The sequence below is a fragment of the Notolabrus celidotus genome, chromosome 14 (assembly GCF_009762535.1).
Source record: "Notolabrus celidotus isolate fNotCel1 chromosome 14, fNotCel1.pri, whole genome shotgun sequence".
NCBI lineage: Eukaryota > Metazoa > Chordata > Actinopteri > Labriformes > Labridae > Notolabrus > Notolabrus celidotus.
The window spans coordinates 3,790,337-3,812,307 of record NC_048285.1 but is presented as its reverse complement, the minus strand read 5'-3'; the positions used below and the strand labels follow the sequence as shown (position 1 = coordinate 3,812,307).

The following is a 21,971-nucleotide window of genomic DNA, read 5'->3' as shown; positions in this document are numbered from 1 at the left end:
AAGTAATTATATAGTTCTTAAAATGTTGTCTGCTGGTCAGAAAGGTCTTAAAAAAAACATGAAAAAGAAGTGTGATGAAATCTAGATCGTGATCCTGCCATAGGAAAATAATGATACTAAATATTAAATAAATATTTCATGTATAACTTTTAGGATTCTTTAGTCTCAGTAGGAGCCACTGGCCCTGAGGTATTCTGACAACATCATATGTGGCCCTCTTTGAAAAAAGTTTGGACACCCCTGCTCTAAGATGTAATTGTTCCTATCTTGGATGACTATTTGGCCCCCCTTATCTGCTGGCTTAATAACTATATGTTTCCAATTGCTCAATGTTCTGATGATGCGTTTGTGTTGCTGGCTAATGTTTGGTGCTCTATGTGGATGGGGGCGCCAGTGTGTGAGTGCTTGGTTGTTTTTATGGATGAGTTGTGATATTGCAGGTGAGATGTTGTGAATGTTTGGTTCCCAGTGGGAAGGTCCAGTGAACGGCAAGGGCTCCTGCCTCTGCCCCCCCCCCCCCCCTGGAAATGATCTAATAATTTCAGCCTCCTGTGAAAAGTGTGGAGGTCCCCTCTGAGCTCCGGTCGGGTGGGTTGGTTGGGAGTGGGAATGAAGGTGAGACCTGTGAGACCCAGATGCCGGTAATTTCTGCATAGTGGGTAGCAGTAGGAAGTCCTTCCTGACTGCCAGGGGTAGCGCTGTGTGACGTCACTGGATGTTTTTAAAAAATGTCAACCCCAGCTGAGTTGAACGTTTTGATAGGTAGCGCTTTTAACAGAACACCGGGATTGGAGCTGGTAACTGAGGTAGGACAGGTGAGATAGCAGAACAGGCTGAACAGTGTATGTATGTGGTGCTCCTGCTGTTGGTTTATGAGCCATGCACTGTAAAGTCACTGAGTCATTATAAAACCTTTTCTATGCGAAACATCCACAGTGGGTGAGATATTTGACTGTCATAATAATAATAAGACATTTTATTTATAAAGCACTTTTCAGAAAATCAAAGACACTGTACAATTGTTAAAATCAACACAAGCAAGGAATACACATCAAACCAAACAAAACAGTACAATCACAAATTAAAAGCTAACTTCAAAAGGGGAGTTTTTAATAGAGACTTGAATGTTGAAGGATCAGAGCAGTTTGGGATATGAGTGGGGAGAGATCCAGAGGGTGGGGGCGGCTATGGGGAAGGCTTTGTGGGTGAGGAGGAGGATTTTAAACTGTATGCGGTAGGGGACCGGGAGCAAATTAAGATGTTGGGCCGATGTAGTAAAGGATGCTGTTGCAGTAAGAAAGCAAGATGAGATTTTTTTTGTGAGAAAACACAACTTGTATATGCACAGGATAGATTCTTCATCCATTACCTATCCTGCTTCTTGGTTGCAGGGGGCTGGAGCCTGGCCCTGCTGTCATAGGGTGAGAGACGGAGCAGACCCTTGACAGGTCGCCCGTTTACCACAGGGCAACTCACGCTCAGACTTGTGCACACTTTAGAGTGACCAGTTGACTTAACGTGCATGTTTTTGGACTGTAGGAGGAAGCTGGGGTTCCTACGCATGCACAAGGAGGATTTGCAAACTCCTTCTTGCTGTGAGGCGAGATAGGTCAGCAGATTACTTTGAAACTTTAAATGCTTAAAGCTGCAAATGTCTCTAAAACTGTTTGCATCTTGTTGTGATGTTCTCTTACTTTCATGTGAGACGCTGTTGGAATAGTTTAATTGCAGCATTTTAATTTAGCTTTTTCTTCGTCATAGTTAGAAACAGACTGTGTACTGTGAATATGAAGCATATTGAAAACATTGTGCATTAACAAAAAATGTGTGCTCAAGTTATGAATGAAAACAGCAACAAAAACAACGGCAGACAAGGTTTAGACTTCTTCTGACTTAGGCTTTTTTATTTACATGTTATACTTTTACAAAAACGACTCTTTTTAATAACAACAGGACTGCAAAGCCAGAACACTAGTAAAGATTCAGAACAACCATAAACTCTAAAATACAGAGTGGTCTTTGTCAGTTTTTAACAGCCAACTGTGGAATATGATCCAGTTAAAACACTCAACACCACGAACGTCTGTTCTCCCTATACACGATGAGCAGGTTGCATTATTTTAATCTGGGATGTTTTTGTACAGTTTCTCCAAACAACAGTTTAAATACAGTATCAAAGACACAAAATACAACATCTGTCTCAAAGCAGGTTGTAGTCAAGTAGCCTACAGTATAAAGAATATGCAACATAGTATGAGTGTATATACTGTATATTTATATATATACACATACTGCAGACAGTCACAAAGTGAAGACTACCAAGGCCCCCCATACTCCCAAACTAAGCTGTTCTATTCACATTTAACAAGAATATCCAAAGATGCCATGAAACAGCAACCATCATACAAAAGTCACCAAAAATAGATATATGCAGTTATGAAGAGCTACCGTGTTTTTTTGTCTTATATTTTCCTACTTTAAATAAGGACTGGAAACATATACAACATCGAGTGTACATTGAAAAGGCATGTCCTGTATATAATCAAGATATCTGAAAACATTGCACATAAAAAGGGATAACGTACAGAAAAGAAGAAGGCATGCTGAAGGACAGATCGAAGCTACGCCGGATGAAGAGTCATCGACAAATAAGGCCTTGACAGAAAACGCATCGCCAACTGAAGACATGCTCTCCACTTCACAGAACGATATGAACATGCAACTTTCCAAACAAACAGAAAGGAGCTGAATAGAACCATCCAAGCTTTGTGTTCCTCGATTCACAGATCAAATGGGGTCCTCGCCGATTTGATTCACCTTCAGTCACATTTGATAAAACAAAAGTTCTACATTCTTTTTTTATATAATTCATCATTCCAAAAAAAACAGAAATAAACCTTTGAAAACGACAAACCTGTCCATTTATTGCACACCATTGTTTCACAAAAATATTTTGGGCACTTTTGCGTTTGGACGAACAGCAGCATTTCATTATAAAAACCTCTTTTTTTTATACGGACTCTGAACACAACAGATGAAAAAGCATGACTTACAAATGGAGAATAGAAAAAACCTTTCTTAAAATTTTGATACTGTGCAACTAGAGTTAATAGGTCCACATACTAAGGCTAGCCTCTTAAATGCACAACATCATACAGTGTTTTAAGGGGCAAAGAACAGCAGGACCCCTCTGCTAAATAGCATGGACCACTTAAAATGATTATCTCTTTCTTCTTTTATGTGCAATTACTGATTGCCATGGCAAATCCCCAATAAGATAGAGAACATTTGGTCCTTCAGGAAAAAGCATGATTAGTACCCGGAGAGAGAAAAGGGCAAGATGGCACAATTTAGAGACAGTGACGTACAGGAAGTCACAGGCTGATACAAACTCGTATTAAGACCAGAGCCTGACCGATACGGGAGACTGATGCAGGTTCAAGAGGAGAAAACAATCCTTATCCTTGAAATGAGACCGTGTCAAGGTGGATTACTCATCTTGTTTTCTTTTTTGATTCAAACAGCTGGTTTAGGAACAAGACTTTCAAAATAAAAGCAAATCAATCTCAAATATGTTCAACCAATTAGTCTGCTCAGCAGTGACGCTCTGCTACATGTGCTTCAGACAGCGCTGAGAGATCTGTTGCATCAACCCGAGCACTATTTTCTGCTTTTTGTGTTCTGTAAATGATTATAAGACGATCACAAATCGGTAACACACTGTGAGAAATCTGGGACAGGCCGATATCCGCTCAATAACATCAGCTGACGGGTTTATCGGTCAGGCTCTAATTAAGACAGCTCTCAGTGAATTTCAGTGATGACGACAGGGTCATATCGATGCCCTCACCACAGCAACGATTCACCTTTACATTTACAATCAACCCTGTATATGAGGTCTCACATCCTGCTGTGATTATCCTTCACTTCGTCTGTGTGCACTACTGTCAGGGGGGAAAAATAAAGATTTCACTGAACAAGAAAACCAAAGTCACAGTCAGTAGCATTCAACTCACGGAGCGCCGCCGTGAGCGTCATTATCTCGTCAGAAATACAGGCACAACAATGTCCAAGTACAAAATTACAACCATGTTGGCACAACACAGGTAACAGGGGGCTGGAGATCAGACTCAAAGCGACGTAAAGAAATGAAATTAGTAGATTCATCTGTCAAACTATGTTATCAGTTTCAGGTGGAGGATAAAAGCTCTGTCAGATTATAATATATTCATCATCTAAAATAACTCACAGTATTTGCATTCACACATTAGCAATCACCTTTATGCTTTTAAAGCAATGTTATCACATAACACCGGACTGTCAGGTAACCTGTTGTGACTGCTTTCATCGCGTCGTGCATCGGACGCACACCTGTTTTATAAACTCTCATCTGGGACTGTTTCACGATGGAGTTCTTCCCTTTGTGACAACTGAGGTGAGAGAAAAACAGACAGGGTGCTGGTTATAACGTGATGTCACCGGGTTATCACCTCTGACTTCATATAAGAAGGGGATGTAGCCTGTCGGATTAAGAAAGAAGCCAATGAATCATTGTTGGTTCAGTCGAATTATTACCCCATCAGTCATTTCTCCACCATGCATACTGCCTCAACTGATTCAGGTCTAGGGATGGGCAATGATTTTCGAACATTCGAACAATCAAATATTCGTTCACGACGAATTACTTCAAATATTTTCTCATTTTAAAAGTGCAATTTTTCCTCGTTTTTTTACCGGTGCCTGGTTGCAATACGGTGTTCCCGCCAGATGGTGGCTACAGGGCGTCTTAAAGCTGTATGGTAACAGTAGAAGAAGAAAACATTTGCCACAGTCACAGCTATTTTCTCCGTTTCTAAATCTCCAACTACGGCACACGAATTTCCAGAGACTGAGCGTGGCTGTAAAATGTAAACACACACGCCACGCCCGGTCACAGAAACACCGACATAAAGGATTAATTCAGTGCCCGCTACTAGCAGCACCTAGTCCCAGTGCTGGTTAACATGACTGCCACACAGACGGCTATTAATGGGACGTGTGTGTGTGTGTGACGATCTATTTGAATAATCGTTGAATAGATGCCGATGATTATCGAATAGTACTTTGGCTTGAAATGCCCATCCCTATTCAAGTCCTCCCGTAAGACTTTAAAACAAAGTCAACAACAGATCATCAGGCTACATCCACTTCTTCTAATCAGTCTCTGTTTCAGTCACGTCAGGATTCAACCTAAACACAGACTCAAATGTACCTTAGTGAAGTTGTATCCTTAAGTGTTTGAGCACAGAAATCAAGACGACCATTTAAAACTGACACAAAACCACGGGACTAAACCAAACGGGGCTGAAATGCTACATTAATATATCTTTGAGCTCATTGGAGAGTCTAACACTGCAGGTGTAAGAAAACCTTTGAATTTCAAAATTGAAATGTTAATTTAAAGGTACATTTCCGTCCTCTGTTCTCATTCATTTGAATGTGTTTTCAGTGCTGGCTTTAAGGTTTCCTAAACTCCTAGAGTTCAACGTTTGAGATCCAAGGTTTGATTTCACAACAGTGCATCAATAAGGAAATGAAAGGAACTTGTAACATGTTAAAATCAGTCTGCGCAAACATCTTAAGGGAATACTCTGTCAATATCATTTCAAGTTTTAAACATTGAAAAATGAAATGTACTGTGTTCATATAGATCCAAAAAGAAATGCACATACACACACCTGACATGTCATATTTCACAACACCCAACATACACAGCATTCAAATAGTAAAACAGTACAAGCTATTGCAATATAGATAATATTGACATTAAACAGTTTGCCTATAGCGACGGCACTGAAGGAGTAACACAGTCTCTGCAGAATCACAACAAATGAAATACAAGGATTTTTTCTTTAGCTCAGTTTGCAAAGACTCGATTTGTCTCCGTTGGCAAAGTCACGACCTCGTCTTCCTCGACACGCTTCTCTGTTAAAAAGGGAACTCTCAGGCACTTTCCAAAAGTAGGGCAAGGCTTGTACTTAACAGACCTCAAATCAGCTAAGACAAAAGGGACTGAAGCTAGTGCTGCATTCACGTCATATGGGAAAAACAACCTTCTTCCAAAGCTACTCTGACCCCATTCTTCTCTCCACCCGCTGAAATCTGCCGATCCTTGAAGCATGAAAAATTGTTCCCAGAAAGTTTGGGAATACTTGATTACAAAATCACTGACTTTGCTGGATTTGGTTTGGTTAGAGAAAATAACTGCATCTGATTTGCACGAGGACAAAAGTCATCAAGCAGCCGCAGTCTTCAGACTTCAATACGTCGGGAGGTTCAAACATGTCCCAGCTGTCCCTTTCATCCATCTCACGTCCCCATATGACGAGACTGCACATAAGACATGATGGGCAAAGTAGAAGGCTTGAATCACTCGATGGTAATAGAAGCCAGCTCCTTGGCCTGTGCATGCTGCTGCTGCTGCTGCTGCTGCTGCTGCTCTTCCTCAAACACCTCCGGGGAACTCCCTCCTTCACTGTGGTCCATCTTGGTCTCCTCCGTCATGGCCGCAGCCTCGTCAACGTCCATCTTAAGGGAGGATGGGGCTTCCAGGGGATCCAGGGGCTCAGGTGAGAGGAAGCCAGAGGAGTTTTCACAATTCTGGGTGGAGGAGGAGACCTGGGAGATGACAGGCATCTGGACAGAGGAGGAGGATGAGGCCGCGGTGGTGGCGGAGGTGGAGGTGCTGCCCGGGTAAACGGGGTGATGTTGGGACTCCTCCAGCTCATACTGGACTCCCAGTGCCTCCTCCTCCTCCTGAACCTGGCTCAGGTAGTCGGGCACGAGGAAATCACTGTAGAGATGGACAGAGTGGGATAGATTCAAGTCTTTTCAAACCTCACTGAAACACAACAAACCTAAACATGACGCCTCGAGGTAAAAACAACGTCAATAAGATTAACAATCTGTCTCCTGAGTGACTTTGAGAATTAACTTTCATGCAAATGGAGAATTTCTGACAAAGATCTACACATGATGAGCTGTTTTGAGTTCATATTTAGTTTTACTTTTAGTGCAAGTTGCATAAGAAAAGAGATCTTCTTTAACATTTTAAGATAGAAACACAATGTGTGAAATCCTCCTCCTACGATGTACTTTTCATAAACCTGACAGAGACGTCAGCCATCGGTTTCTAGACGCCCACTTTGAACCCTCAAATTCGTGTCAATCTTTGTTTTGGTGCACAGTTGGTACAAAAATAATGATGCAGCCATAAAAGATGCTGCAGAGGTGATGTTATGGAGCAAATCAGATTTTCCAGGTTATTCTAAAAGCAAACCATTTATAAATAGTGCCAAGATCAAGTGTTGCAGACATGAAACTCAAACTAACGCCTCACTAAAAACAAAAGTGTAATGCATACCAAGTTTCCCTTATTTAACCTACACTCCAGAACATTTCCAGACTCAGCGAGCACTCGGAGTCCTGTGACAGAGGCTCTTTAAATTGAGCGAGTACACGATGTGATCATAGCTGTAAACTAGATGAATCCCAGTCCGGCATCTTAACATGTACAGACTCTCAAACTGTTGGAATCAGAGAGCAGCATCCAGGATAAATACTTTAGATTCAGCGTAATCATCCCCCGACAGATGAATCTGACACGCTGGAATGCAAATCAGCAACTTAGAAAAAAAGAAGCAACATACAGTGTAGTTAACATCTCTTTTTATGTGAAGACTGAGGATGGGAGTTAAGAGCTCGACTGGACTGCCAGAGAATTTTCCACACTGTTATGATCTCAAGCGTAGACCTTCTACTATAAAACTCTTGAGGAGTCAATGGCCCGTTTGAGCCCTGCCGACCTGTGAGGGCTTGAGTTGATTAAGAAGTGGAAAAGTCTGGGAAACAAAAACACTCTCCGACTTCATAAAGACACTGTGTTCTGCTTTTCACGAGGCTTTGTGGGCTGAGCCGCTGATAGAAAACAACCAACCCACTCTGTTTGGTTAAGGGGAATTCATTCAGCGAGACACAAATAGTGATGACAAAATGATTTAGGTTGTGTTTTGTGGCTATTGTGTGTGACCAAACATTCCTGAAGAGCAAAGTTGTGTCAGAGTGGGAGTATCAAATGAAGGATTTAGAACTTTGGAACGATCTCATTTGTTTCAGGACACTTTGCAGTTGTTCTAATAAAAGCAGTGATTTACAAAAACGTCACTCTTCTTTTGATAAACCACTTCATCCTCCGGTTTTCTCAAACAAGGCCTAGACGAGCAAGAGCCACCACGTCTACATCATGAACTTAAAAGAATAGTTCAAAGCTTTGGGAAATACACTCCTTTATCTACCACTCAAGATTTAGATTACAAGAAACGTGTACCTTCTGTGCATCTAATGTAAATGTGATACTAATGCTAATGCCTGCACAGCGCTGACTAAACAACACTGACAAGTAAAAATGTGAATTTGCTATTTTATAATTATGCACACAATTACTCAACTCTTTCCTCAGGACATCGGATTTACATTATTTAATCATTCTAATGCCTCAAACTTCTCCCACTCATCTGTCTACCTTTTTGAGATGCAGAAACAAAAGAGTCTGACGATGATTCTGTCACTTCAGGCTTTGAGCAATAATAAACAGTGATTTCATCAAGGTGGGACGCTGCATTACTGAAACATTTTGGGAGGACTGAGGAGACTTTATGGAAGCAAACTGCTCCTTAAGAAAACTCTAAAGTCACTGCAGACTAAAGAAGATCCAGGAAACAGTTATCAGACATGCACAGATTAAAAAACACAGGACTGATACCAAAAATAAATATGCAGCTGCTAGATAAATCCAATACGAGTGTTTTTAAAGGTAATTTCTGTTTATTTTTTGCTTGTTGTCAACATCCCCAAGGCACCCAAATAAATCATACATCCATGATAATAAAACCTTTTCTGTTTTCAAAGTAGAAACTTTCCAATAATCTTCCAATAACCTTGGAAATCCATGAAACCTCCCACCCCCCCTTCTTTCTGTCTCTCCCTGGCCTGCTCACCCGCAGCCTGAGTGGGAGGAGCTCAAGAGCTCATAAAGGACAGCCAGCTCACCTGTGTGAGCCCTTTTGAGGGAACAATGGAGCTGGCTGCTGGCTGTTTATCCTACATCTCCACAACTGAGCACCTGTGTATTTGATGTGTGTAGTTTCTTAGTTTGCATTTATAGATGTATAGATATATTAACTTACAGTTGTTCAGTTTGTTGGAATGAATGCTAACTATCATAGTTCATGTTTACCTTTGTAACCACTTTCAGCAGTTACCCAGTTGGATCAGTTATAATAAATATTCCTTGGACTTGAAGTCTCGTCCTCTGTTCTTGCAGACAGCCCATGAGTTGGTCACACACATTACACCAGCACCCCTTAAAGAAACTATTTTTCCCTTACAATCGGCTAAAGCTCAAGGTTTCTAGCCTCTGTTATAAACTCATAAATGCTGCAGATATATATGCACTACAGGGAATGCTGAACTAATTGCTTGAAATCTGACAGCAGGGCTGATACTGATACTCAGCCAAAATATAAATGCATCCCTTGCAATTACACAAGCTGGGGTTGCAATTGAATTGTATTCTTTAAGCACACATTTCAGATGAGCTGATGAAATAGATTCATCCTCTTGCTCTAGCTATGAACAGCAACCTCTAAGAGTCGTTGCAGATCTCCGTGCAGAAAAAGGTCTTAACACCCCTGTTATACTTTGAATAAGTGTAATTTTAATGCTGCAATTTCTATAGGAGTTAAATGGACTGGATATGTGCTGATTAAAGAGGTTTAACAGTACTGGTAGGCATGTTTGTTACATCTGGACTGAGCTGAGCCAGCTGTCGACCCATTCCCAGTCTTAGTTCTGAGCTTAGTGATCAGGTGCTGACTCTGGGAGCATGTTTACAGGAGTGCAATATCTTCATATCTAAGTCATGAGAGGAAAGTGAATATATATATATTTCCCTTAGAGTTGAACTATTCTTTTACATGAATGAAATTAAAAATTCCCAATACAGTCGTTGAATACTTAAGGTACACTTGATCTGCCCGTCACACTCATCTGTAAACATCTCAAAAACACTTCCAAAAAAACCAAAGCCATGAAAGTAAAACTGAGCAAATGAACCTCAGGTACTAGAACCTAACCGGTCTTATTTTCTGATCCAGGTGGGATCTGAGTAAATGGAAGAGGTTAGCGCCCCCAGACTCCTCACCTGCTCTGGAAGTAGTTTGCTAGTTCGGATGCCTCATGGTTCAGACTCCTCAGGTGTACAATTAAATTGCCAGAGTTGGTGAACATGGCGCCGCACGTTTTGCACTCATAAATCCGCGGCTTGCGGATTATGTGTCGGGAGACCCTCATGTGGTGCTTATATTCACCGAAGGACGTGAATGTGGCGCTACAAATCTGGCACCGGAAACAGCGTTTACCTTCGTGCTTCAGCCGATGCATCTTTAAGGAGTAGGCCCGTGTGAACTTTTTCCCACAGCGGTCACACTGGAAAGGCTTAATGCCTGCAGAGGAGGGAAAGAACAAAGTCAATCATGCGTCTGTGTGTGTGTGTGAGTGAGGGGAGGGCCGTTAATGACTACATCTTACCGCAAAGCTGGCCCTGACACTAATCTCTGCTTCCAAGAAAGCCTCATCGATTCATCACTGAGCTATATTATACACACATCCTCGGAAAGTGTCATCAGTTAACTTTAAATGTACCTTCATTCACATTTCCATTAAAAGCTCTACTAAGAATAAAAACATCTCTCTGAGTATAAACATGTTTGCTCATCTCAAAGTCTCATAAACGTCTGAAGAAATCATCCCTCTTAATGAAGTTTCCACTTCAAAATACACGGAACAAAACAGGTTTGATGGGGGGGGGGGATGCTTGAGGTTTTTAATATATTTATCATTTTCAACATGTCTGTAAGAGTGAAATCCTAAATCAGAGGATTCTTTGAAACACTTCTTTCTCAGCCTGTTTGTGAAATGATTCCAAACTTCTACAACAACAGTCCTTATTGAGTTATTTGATTTACGTACCGGAGTGTATGAGCATGTGCTGCTTCAGGTTTTGAATGCGCGTGAATCTGACGCCGCAGGTCGGACACTGGAACGGCCTGTCGGGCCCGTTGGTGCCGGGCCTGGCTGAGGGGCTGATGTACAGGTGGTAAGGGTACTGAATACCTTCTAACCTGCAACAGAGAGAGTGGAGAGTTATTCAACCCTGAGCTTTTACACTTCAAGTGATTTCAGTCAGACAACTCACGTTTAAATTGTTTATTGTAGCAGCAAATACATATTCATGTTTGGCGCCCAGGCTCCGGCCTCATCACTCCCTGCAGATAAGTTTACATGCAGACATTGAGGAGTGATGAGCAAAACATACTAAACATCCCCCCGGAGCCTGCAGGTGGATGCTGGGGAGGCGGTGGAGAAGAAGAAATTATCAGCAATGGGCATGCAGCAGCAGAGGCGTTGACAGGCAGAGGGAAAGATGGGAGATTTTCCCAGTTTAAATAGACCGCCAATTTGAGAGGCAGAGGGCAGGATGGATGATGGTTATGAGAGTGGGACATGTGACGTGTATGGCATTGCAGCTCGAGTTGTCTGCCTGAACTAGCTCGCAGGCGTCGCTCCATAAGTGTTGAATTTTGGAAACAAGAAGAAAGGAAGGGCATTTACTGTAGCCAATAAGAACTGTCCTGTACAGCTACATCTGACATTAGCACGAGTGACTTGCTGTGCATTCTCATGAGAGTTCATTTGAATAACACCTTCCAAAAAACATAAAAAATGATGCAGATGCGTGTCTAACATGAGTCTGGTTCTGCTGGAGGTTTCTGCCTGTTAGAGGAAGTTTGTAACTTGCAAAACTTTCCTTTTTGATAAAGCTTATAGTTAGAGCTGGGTCAGGCTTGGACCAGCTCTTAGTTAGCTGCTATAGGCTTAGACCGACACACTGGGATCCTGTCTTTCCCTCTCTCTCCTCTCTCTGCCTGTCTCTTACTTTAACTCTTCCTTTCCCATTAAAGTTACTAACCATAGACCTGTCTGGAGTCCCTGAGCTCCCTTGTCTCGTAGGTTCCTCTGGATCTCTGCTGCTGTGGACGTGCCAGACTCCATCTGCTACATCTACTACTATCCGTCTCACCACTATCATCTCTCTCTCTCTTCATCTCCCTCTATCCCTCTCTCCAACACGGTCTCAGCAGATGTGTGTCTAACATGAGTCTGGTTCTGCTGGAGGTTTCTGCCTGTTAAAGGAAGTTTGTCCTTGCCACTGTAACTTGCTAAATGCTGCAAAGTGCTCTGCTCATGGTGGATTAAGATGAGATCAGACTGAGTCCTGTCTGTAAGATGGGACTGGATCTGATCCTGTCTTGATGTTGGGTCTTTGTTAATAATAGAACATAGAGTACGGTCTAGACCTGCTCTGTTACGACAGAATCTGAGGAGAACATTTGTTTGGATTTGGTGCTGTATAAATAAAGGGATCAGTTAGGGTTGATTTATTGTGTCAGAAACATCTCAACATCTATTTTTATTTCATGAGCTAACATCTTGGATCTTCCAGCTTCTTCTGCTCAGTATCTGACATTCACTCACTTCCAGAGAAACACCACGTAAGCATGCCCAGAAACTTCCTCCTGTGTCCTGAGGCCTTTACAATCTTTATGAAACAGTGCATCACGTCTCTGCTATTTAACATGACGTGTAAATTAATAACCTAAACAGGTGTGGCTCAGACATGTGCTTCACGTCTATATATTCTGTACTGCTTACGACTGCCTCGCTGCAAGTCCTAACAAATCGTGATACCTTTCATCGTCCTCTGCGTGTCCTCCGCTGGTGGAAGAACTCTGCATTGACGGCAAGCCCTCAGACACGCCCTCGTCCATGGACCCTGGAGACAGGAGGAAAATAAATCACTCTTATGGTTCCCTTCTGAATTTCTGATAAAGACGAGCAAAAAGCAAGTCATCTTGAGCAGGTTAGACAAACATATTAAAGTCTTTGAGGGTTAATCCTACATTTAAGACCTAAAGCAGCTGGATTCACTGTGTTACTAAGTAGTTTAGGAAAATATGACAAGTTTTTCCATTTTCTTTGTATTTACAGCAGGAGAGCCTTTGAAAACGCACTCGGGCCACTGGACAATAAAACTTTCCACAGAGACAAACACAAATAAAAACTTGTAGGTGGAGGGCTCGAGCTGGAGCTGCATGTTTTTATAAGCGACACTGGTAAGTGGGTCAGGACACAGCCTGTGTTGTATCAGTGATAGATACAGTAACACCAGTGTGTTGTTGTGTGTCTGAACTGCATCTTTCAGCTGATTTATCCCTGTGACTGTTGGTCGCATGGTTAAAACATCTGCCTGCTCTTTATATCTCATGTACAGTCTCCTTCAACATGTGCTATTTTTAATAACAGTGTCCTCCTTTATATTCTAAAGAAGCTTTATGACACAGGATGTAGAGAGGACTTCATCAAAGAAGGCTTTTAATTGTTGCTGATGATTGAAGTTTCAAGCTGAAACAGGTACTGGACAGAAGATCTGATCAGCTGCAGCCATACTGCTGATGCTAAAAATAAATGAACCCCTCAAGGTGGTTTAAAGCTCCAGTGAGGAACTTCTGTTTGTGTCCTTTCTGTCATCCAGGGGACAAAGTGATACCTCTTATTGATTGGCATGACTTTATCTCTTTTTTAATGTGCTTAACAAACAAATGTGTCGTTCTTCTGCTGCAGAAAAAGTAAGAGAGGCTGTCAGTCTCCTGGTCTGACACCAAACCCCAACTGTCTCTCATGTAGCTGATGGTCTTATTTAAATATTGAGACTTTTAAACGTATACTAAAAACGTATTTATTCAGTCTGGCTTTTATGTAGGGTTTTACAATTGTATTACTTTTATATTGATTTAAATGTTGCTTTTTATTTTATTCATTTTAACTGTTTATCTTATTTTTTTTATATTTATTTGTTTTAATTTATCTACTCAGTTTTATTGATATTTTATTTACTTTACTTTATTTTCAACTCTTACCCTTACCCTTTTAAATGTATTTATTTTAACTATTCATATTCTTGATGTTTATTTGATGCTTAAACTTATTTAATTACACATTTTATTGTTGTTGGTGTGCTTTAGTCTCTATTTTAAAATCCATTTTAGTTTTTAATATGTCTTGCCATTATTTTATTTCTGCTTCTTTCTTGTTTTCAATCGCTGTAAAGAACTTTGGGTTGCATTTGATTTGTATGAAAGGTGCTCTATACATAAAGCTTGATTGATTTGCATTTTTAATTTCAGTTTCATGACCAGATAAAAACTCCCAAGAGGGACTTTAATAGACTTAATTGTTCTAATTTTTCAAGGTAGAGAAGTTAACCCCATTATAAATAAAAAATGACTAGTTTGTTTTTTAAGGTGTGCTTTATGAGGATAAGGAAGAGTTGGAAAAATATAACACTACCAGGCAAATCCAAACAGAGTTTAATTTGTAGGTTTATTTCTAAACGCTGTGATTCAGTGAGGTAAGGAGAATATCACCACCTATCGAAGAGGACTGTGGACTGATGAGCAGCTCCTCCTGGACCTGTTCACTTCCCGGCACCGTCTGCTGGTCACTCAGTGAGCTCTGCGAGGCACTGACCGGCTGCGACGACGCCTCTTGGACTTCCTCATCGCTGAGACGCTCCACCTTCACCCTCACGTCTTCCTCCTCCGCCGGCACTGGTGACGACACCACCTTGGAGCTTTCACATGTCAGGAAGTCACTGAGCCGCCGACCTACCACCACCTCCGAGGTCCCCGGTGCCCCCTGCTCTAAACAACGAGGGCTCTCCGGGAGCTTTGATTTGTCTGAGTGGAACCTTCGGTCGATGCCGAAAGGGAAAGTCCACGGGAAGGCCAGAGAGGACTCCACGGGTTGAGCTGTGCTGTCTGAGAAAGAAGGGGAGGGGTTTGGGATCTGAGGGGAGGTGGTGACCATCTGTGTAGTGCATTTGAGCGGACTCTCGGGCGACGCCATTGTCACAAAGGTTTTGCGTTTTCGTCGCGATTCGCGGCATACAGGAACGTTTCTCTCCATGACGCTGCAGTCAGAAGAAACGGGCGACACGCTGCCATCCAGCGGCGTCAGGGCACAGTTTGACGAGGCGCTCTCTGGTGCTGATTCATGCGGTTTATCTGCTGCCATGTTGTTGTTGTTGTTGTTGTTTCCCGGGCCCCACAGGATGCTGGACTTCATGAACTCTGAACACGTACTCGCCACAGCAAACATCTGCATGTAGCTTGCCGCTGCCAGAACATCGATGATGTTCTCCGTGCTGATGGACAGAGTGGACGTGTAAGCATATTCCAACAGAGGAGCGAAGCCACTGACGGTCACATGATGAAGGTCCAGCACAAACTTGTCCTCCTCCTCCGGCCGGCCCACCAGTTTGGTACGGAAGAACTCACTGCAGCACGCCAGGACCACTTTGTGGGCCAGGAAGAGCTTGTCCTGGACCCGGATAGTGACATCACACAGGTGGCCCTCGTTGCGGAGAGCGTTGAGCTTCTCCAGCATCTCCTGGCTGTGGGAGGTCGAGCTGTGGGTGAATGTTTTCACCCCCATGGTGGGAGCCAGGTTCTGACTGTGTGCAGGGAAAGGGTCCTGCAGGGAGACAGGAGAGAAACAACACTTTAGTTTGCAGAAGTTAAAGCACATGAGCTGTTCCTTATAAGAGGGGTTTTGAAAGTGTGGGTCAGGACCCCCTGGGGGGGTCGCGAGACACAAATAGGGGGTTGTGAGATGTCTTGCAGAATGTTACCCATTATATTAAAAAAATATCCACAAAATAGTAGCTAAATTTCAAATAAAACCTTGAAAATAGAAAATGTAATGAGTTTTCTGCCTTTCTTTGTTTCCAGATGACTCCTAAGTTTAGAGTTAGTGAACAGTTAATTATCAAAAGCATCAGTAGCAGCAGGTTAATTCATAACAGCACAGGAAACACAGACACATGCTCATATAGGTAGGGTCATTTTCTGCAGACCAGCTAAATGAAGCCACATTAAATCACTCTGAGGGACAGTGAGGGTTATAATTCTTTAGCACCTATATTTTCAGGGTCGCGGGCTGAGAAGTTTAGGAACCCCTGTCTTATAAGACAAATATCAATTTTATAGCAGGGATAGAAGAAGAGTTTGATTAAATGAAGCTTGGTGCTCATGCAGGACCAGGAGTCCTACGCCCCAGCTGCAGTCAGCTGTCTTCTCACTATTAGGTGGTACAGTTTAACATCTTCCCTCTCACTGATCCCTGAAACACTCACACACACTGCCTCCACCTCTCCAGCCTCCTCTCTCGTCCAAAAGCTTGTTTGTACCATAGACTGTATAAAATATGGACGTAGTATCCGTGATGTCACCCATCTGTTTCTGAAGAGCTGTTTTGAGGCCAATCGTCAGCAGGAGCCATATTGCTGCTGTCGAGTAGGGCTTAACGATTAATCAAATTCAAACCGACATGGCGGTGTTATAGAATGCAATTTTCAAATCGCAAAGGCTGCGATTAAAAAATAAATAAAAAAGTCATGTACACAGACACAACCTTACGTGACCTGCATGCAGTAGGTGGCTGTAATACACCTTTCAGCTGGTTTGCCGACGGCCAGAAATCTCCGAAGAACGAGACACGTGTGAGCGGGGGGTGAAGAAAACAACTTTAGCCACGCTAAGTTTTGATTTGTTGTTTTGTTGTTGACATCTTTAAAAATGACCTCAGCAGAAGAACCAATCATATTGAGGCGTACAAAATAATCAACACGCTGAATATCAACATGTGGAGCAGGCTTTTAAATAATCTCTGCAGACGCAGAGTCAGTGAAGACCCAGACAACATGTGGATTTACTGCAACAGGACAACTGAACAGAATCATATTTTAGACTCATAGAGTCTAGTTTTCTGTAAACTGGTTCTTATTGAGAAAAAATAGCATGTTTACGTGGTCAGGTGTCAACCAGGAGCGCAACCGGGTCAGAATCAGTCCAGCAGTGGAGAAAAAAGAAAGACCTGTCACTCAGCCGCGGCCCCCAGCTGAGCGTTACCGCTGTGTGCAGTCAGCTGATTCACATCCAAACATGCTTTAAACTTAGAACACTTGTTTGGCAGAATTTTGTTAAGACTGCAAGTCAAAGGATTCAGTAAGTTTACAACTGTAATTGAAGTAGATAAATAAACCCTCTTTCATATTAATTCATGCTTCATTTGCCTTTATCTTAACATAAGCCTACCCTATGAGAAAGAACAGCTTGTGCATAATAAATCTGATATTGTTTATTATAATACAGATTGATTTATTGCTTGTGTTTGTTGAAAAATACATGAGAAGAGGACCTTAAAGAAATAATGGCATATTAAATCGCAATCGCAATATTATGGAAAATAATCACAATTAGATTATTTTCCAAAGTCGTTCAGCCCTACTGCCGAGTGATTGTGACATAAAGAGGCGGGCTTTGAGCCTCCTCACCAACAGCTACAGTGTTCCCGCCTGTCAATCAAGTCAGCTGTGCCTCTCATTGGAAGACAAGTCATCTCAATATCTTTGAAATTGCTGCGTTATGAAAAAATCCCCCTCCTACAGTGTGTGCCGATCGAGAAATTAGCTATCCAGACTACACTCGTCTTTTGAACCAGGCTGTCAACATGTTTATTTCTGCTGTAAAGATCGTCTTCTTTGAATTAGTGTGTATGTGGTTTCCAGTACTTCTGCAGCCAGCCTCAAGCGGATCCTCAATGAACTGCAATTTTTAACACTTCCGCATTGGACCAATATTTTTAGACCGGAGGTTGCCGCTCGGTTTGTACCCTTGCAGGGGATTTTGCAGAGCGCCCCCCTGGAAGCCATAGCTGGCTACCTGGCTGACCCGAGGAGCATTTTAAAGAGTAGAGCCTCTAGCGCCCAGAATATCTGTGTGTTTCCATTCAGCTGTAAAAATCTATGACCAAGTGTTATTTCTTTGTGTCGAGCTCCTTAATGTGTCTAATCATTACCTGACTCAACAGAATCCAGCCAAGCCGTCAGAGAATCAGGGCGAAATAACAGATGTCACTTACTGAACCATTAGAAATCAATGAGTGCAAACATTAAATGAGATGTCAAATATGGCTCAGTACAGACAGCATGAAAACAGGAGAGTATCTTGTGGAAACAGTTGGTGAAGGCAGAGAGAAATACTAAGGTGCTCTCTGAGGGAAAGGCAAGGTAAGGGGGGGTGAAAGCGGGGACAAAATGCCAAGTTATGTAACGACAATCAAAGCAGATGCGCAGCGATGCGAGCCAGACCCATGTGGAGGCCAGTGCACTACAGGATGCTCGGCAGCTGTCTGCGAGACATGTGGATTCTCTGAGGCATGAGATTTTCCATCAAACAAAAGCTCGAGTGAAGGGGCTCTCGCAGGGGGAGCGCGCTCCCCTTTCCACACACACACACACACAGACCAAAGGAAAATACTCTTGGGCTATGTTGGCCCAGTAAAAGGCAAAGTGAATTATAGACGTGGGCTGTGGAGGTGCAACAGGAGAGTGCCGATTCTGCACCAGAAAACTGGGCTACCAAAGAGGACGCTTTAATCCACCACAGGGGTTTTCTAAAGGCTACAATGTCTCCTGGAGGTGAATTATTCAGCTACATGATCCCTTTAAAAAAATGTGCCTCAGTGTTCTTGAGGATTATAACAGAACGATGTCACAAAACCAACCCTGAAACAGCCTGTGGCTTAATAATAACAACCCTGAAACTAAAAGAGGAAACATAAAAACTAACAAAATGTCACATTTTGGTGGGAAAAATAAGAAAACAAATTAAAATCAAATGTGTTTCCTTCACAGTCAGTGTCAAACTTGCTGATGAATCTTTGTTGTAATGCTGTAGTTAGTTAGTTTGGTGTTGTACTCTGAAATCTGCTTCGTTTTGATTTATGAATAACACAAAATGACACTAATTTGTTTTAGTAATACACATTTAATAAAATAGTGAAGCTCATATGAACTAAATAATGCAAAGTGATGCTATTAAAGACAGATATATGAGTTAAAAACACTGAAATTCACCACAAAAACATGTCTGATGGCGATGAAGCAAAAGAGGCGTATCCTTCTTCAACTTTCACTCTGTTTACATCACCTTTTTACAACAGAGTCAAAGTGCTGCTCATATACACTGAAAATGCTCTTTAGTCAAAGTGTAGACACAAAGTAGAACAATTACATGTTTCTATTTGAAGCACGTGCACTAATATCTTGGGATAGGGAAGCTAAACTAACATGTTTGGAGCAACAATAACAGTTTGGCTAACGGGAGCAAACAGCGTCACATTCATGCGTCAAGCGGAACTGGGAGATGAGAAGTACATCCGGTTTGGCTTCAAAATAAAAGATAACTTCAAAAACATAACTATGAGCATTTAATGCTCATTAAGTTATATTGTTTGGTTTAATAAGAAGTGACACCACCATTAAATTCAGGTTAAATAATGTTTTAAATGTAAAAAAAAAAATCCTAGCTCAGTTTATATCTGATATTATTTTCTTCCTAAGAATACATAAAATTGCATCTCCTATTTCAAATTTGCAAGACTTAAATTGACCAGAACCCAAATACACGTCACTGCATCACTCATATGCATTACCATCAGACATTGCAGAACTTTTGATAGAGAAGGTATAAGTTAACATGCACCTCCTTCAAGCAAAGGCACTTTAATTTGTAGTTTTAAAGCTCCTAACATCTATTTATACTTTTTATTACTGGAGCGTCGTTTATTTAATTTATAATTTATTTATTTATTTGTATTTGCACAATTAAAAAAAATGTGCACAAAAAAAGAGCAAAGATGAATAATATACTGTGCAGGAAGAGGCAGAAATCTCAGAGAGCTTAATTGAAGCCTCCACCCAAATGGGTTAGGGTTATATTGAAAATAAATTATAATATACTAAATTGACACATATACAGACAAGTTGATACTAAAAATGAAAATAACATAAGAATATTCAAAATTAACAATTAACATAAATACAGTTATTACACAAACAGAATTCAAAAGTACAAAATATGAATATGATGTGTATGGACACCTGTTTATGAGTATGTGGTTGAGCATGATGAGTATAATTAACTAACAGTGGTTAAACATTTTTTCAAGCATCCTTTATAACATTTTAAAGATTGCCTATTTTAACCACTGAACTCAATTATTTTACTATTTTAAGCCCTTTGTATAGCATCTAACTTTATGACATCTTAGCTTTAACACAAAAAATCTCCTGTTTTTGTTGATTTTCGTGGCTTTATATTAATAAGTCTTCTACTTATCATACCAGTGTGTTGTCCACCTATTTAACAGACTCGATTGTAATATACAACTTTGCATTTAAATGATCTCTCGAGTGAAAAAGTTGGATGATTTATTCATTTTATTGTGAAGGCAAGTTTGCCCAGTTTCCGGTTTGACTGTAGGTAACCCTGGATACGCAGCAGCTGCACGTTAGCTTCCTACCGTTAGCCGCAGAGCTAGCCAACACAACACAGTATTTCAGACGGTGTCTCTCCCCTGTGACAGGCTAATGATGCATTGTAGTGATATTAAACAGCACTTAGCTGGGTTATAGTTTTCAAACAGAGCGGATTTACCTTTGTGGATGAGTCCCGCGGTCTCTGCTGGGCCTCTGGAGCTCAGCTGACAAACAGCAGCGATGGAGGGAGACAGCGGAGCGCCGAGCCGCTTCTCTCCAAACACTCACATTCCTCTCGCTCAGGCAGCGTTCAGCCTGCCAGCCGCCCAAACTCACAGTCTGACTGACGCTCACGTTAATTCACATCACAAAGGGCTGAAGTTTAAAGTTTTCAGGGTGCTGTTTTCATTCCTTTGTGCTCCCTGCTGTCCTTTCTGCGCTGTATTTGTATCCCCACAATGCACCGCGCATCTGTCACGGTACTGTACGAACCCGGAAGTCTCACATGAGCAACATCCACACTGCTCAGGAATCCCCACTGTTTGTGTTCATTATGTGGCCTCGTGTTGACCTCATGATCTTAGTAATGAACATTCTATTATGAATTTATTTTCTAGTTATAACACTTTAAATACTTATACTCCAGTTCCCTGAATCTGGACATTATTCATGCCTTCTTCAATTATTTGTAGATGTTCTGCTTTATTTTAAAATATGTTGTGAATGTTATGCCTTTTAATAATTCAGTGTTGCCATAAAAAATGTACACACTGTATTTATCAATTTTAGATTAATTTTATTTTTTTATATTTTCTTATTTAAAGCTGGTTTGATTCCAGCATCGACCAATATACCGATGTCCTCCCCCTCTCTCTGCTCCCCACATTTCCTGTCTCTCTTCAACTGTCCTATCCATAAAGGCAAAAATGCCCCCCCCCCAAAAGAAATAAATAGTACATAGTATGGAGCATATATACAGACAGTATGTAAAAACAATCAACAATTGAAAAGGTGCAACTAATTTGCAAATCAAGTGCAATTTGTGATCACAACGGCTATTTTTTCTATAAACACAGGCACTGTTCAATGCTCTCTTACCTAATTCTGTCTGAACACAGCTACCTCATATTCCAAAACATTAGCTCTGCATCTGTAACATTGAATCACGAGATCATGCAGTAGACACACTGCTTTTGTGGTTTAAATCATAACTGCATAACCAGAAATTCACTGTCAAAGTTGTATGCTTCCTTATAACAGTCAAGAATATGTGTTTGGAGTCCCACAGGGCTTGATCCTGGGTCCTCCTCTGTTCAAACTACATGCAATTCCCCATTGAATGGATTACCAGAAGTCATAAAAAAAAATATCACAATAATGTCAATGACAGGGGTCTACTGAGCACAATATCCCAGAAGATTGTGAACACACA

General features: G+C 41.4%; 1 protein-coding gene across 1 annotated transcript; it reads right to left on the bottom strand.

Moving 5' to 3' along the window:
• Positions 1–1,876: 1,876 nt before the first annotated feature.
• Positions 1,877–21,048, bottom strand: zbtb44 (zinc finger and BTB domain containing 44). The gene is made up of 6 exons (XM_034700772.1): positions 20,718–21,048; positions 14,586–15,690; positions 12,847–12,931; positions 11,068–11,219; positions 10,241–10,541; positions 1,877–6,832 (listed from the first exon to the last, which is right to left on the bottom strand). The coding sequence occupies exons 2-6, from the start codon at positions 15,649–15,651 to the stop codon at positions 6,409–6,411; spliced, it is 2,028 nt and encodes a 675-aa protein (XP_034556663.1). The 5' UTR covers positions 15,652–15,690; positions 20,718–21,048; the 3' UTR covers positions 1,877–6,408.
• Between the last annotated feature and the right edge of the window lie 923 nt (positions 21,049–21,971).

Excerpts from the sequence above, each read along its gene's own strand:
- zbtb44 (XM_034700772.1), bottom strand. The coding sequence starts at position 15,651 with ATGGGGGTGAAAACATTCACCCACAGCTCGACCTCCCACAGCCAGGAG. Across the intron at positions 12,932-14,585 it reads TCCACAGTCCTCTTCGATAG|GGTCCATGGACGAGGGCGTG; the intron begins GTGGTGATATTC and ends TCCTGTCTCCAG. Across the intron at positions 11,220-12,846 it reads CACGCAGAGGACGATGAAAG|GTTAGAAGGTATTCAGTACC; the intron begins GTATCACGATTT and ends TCTCTGTTGCAG.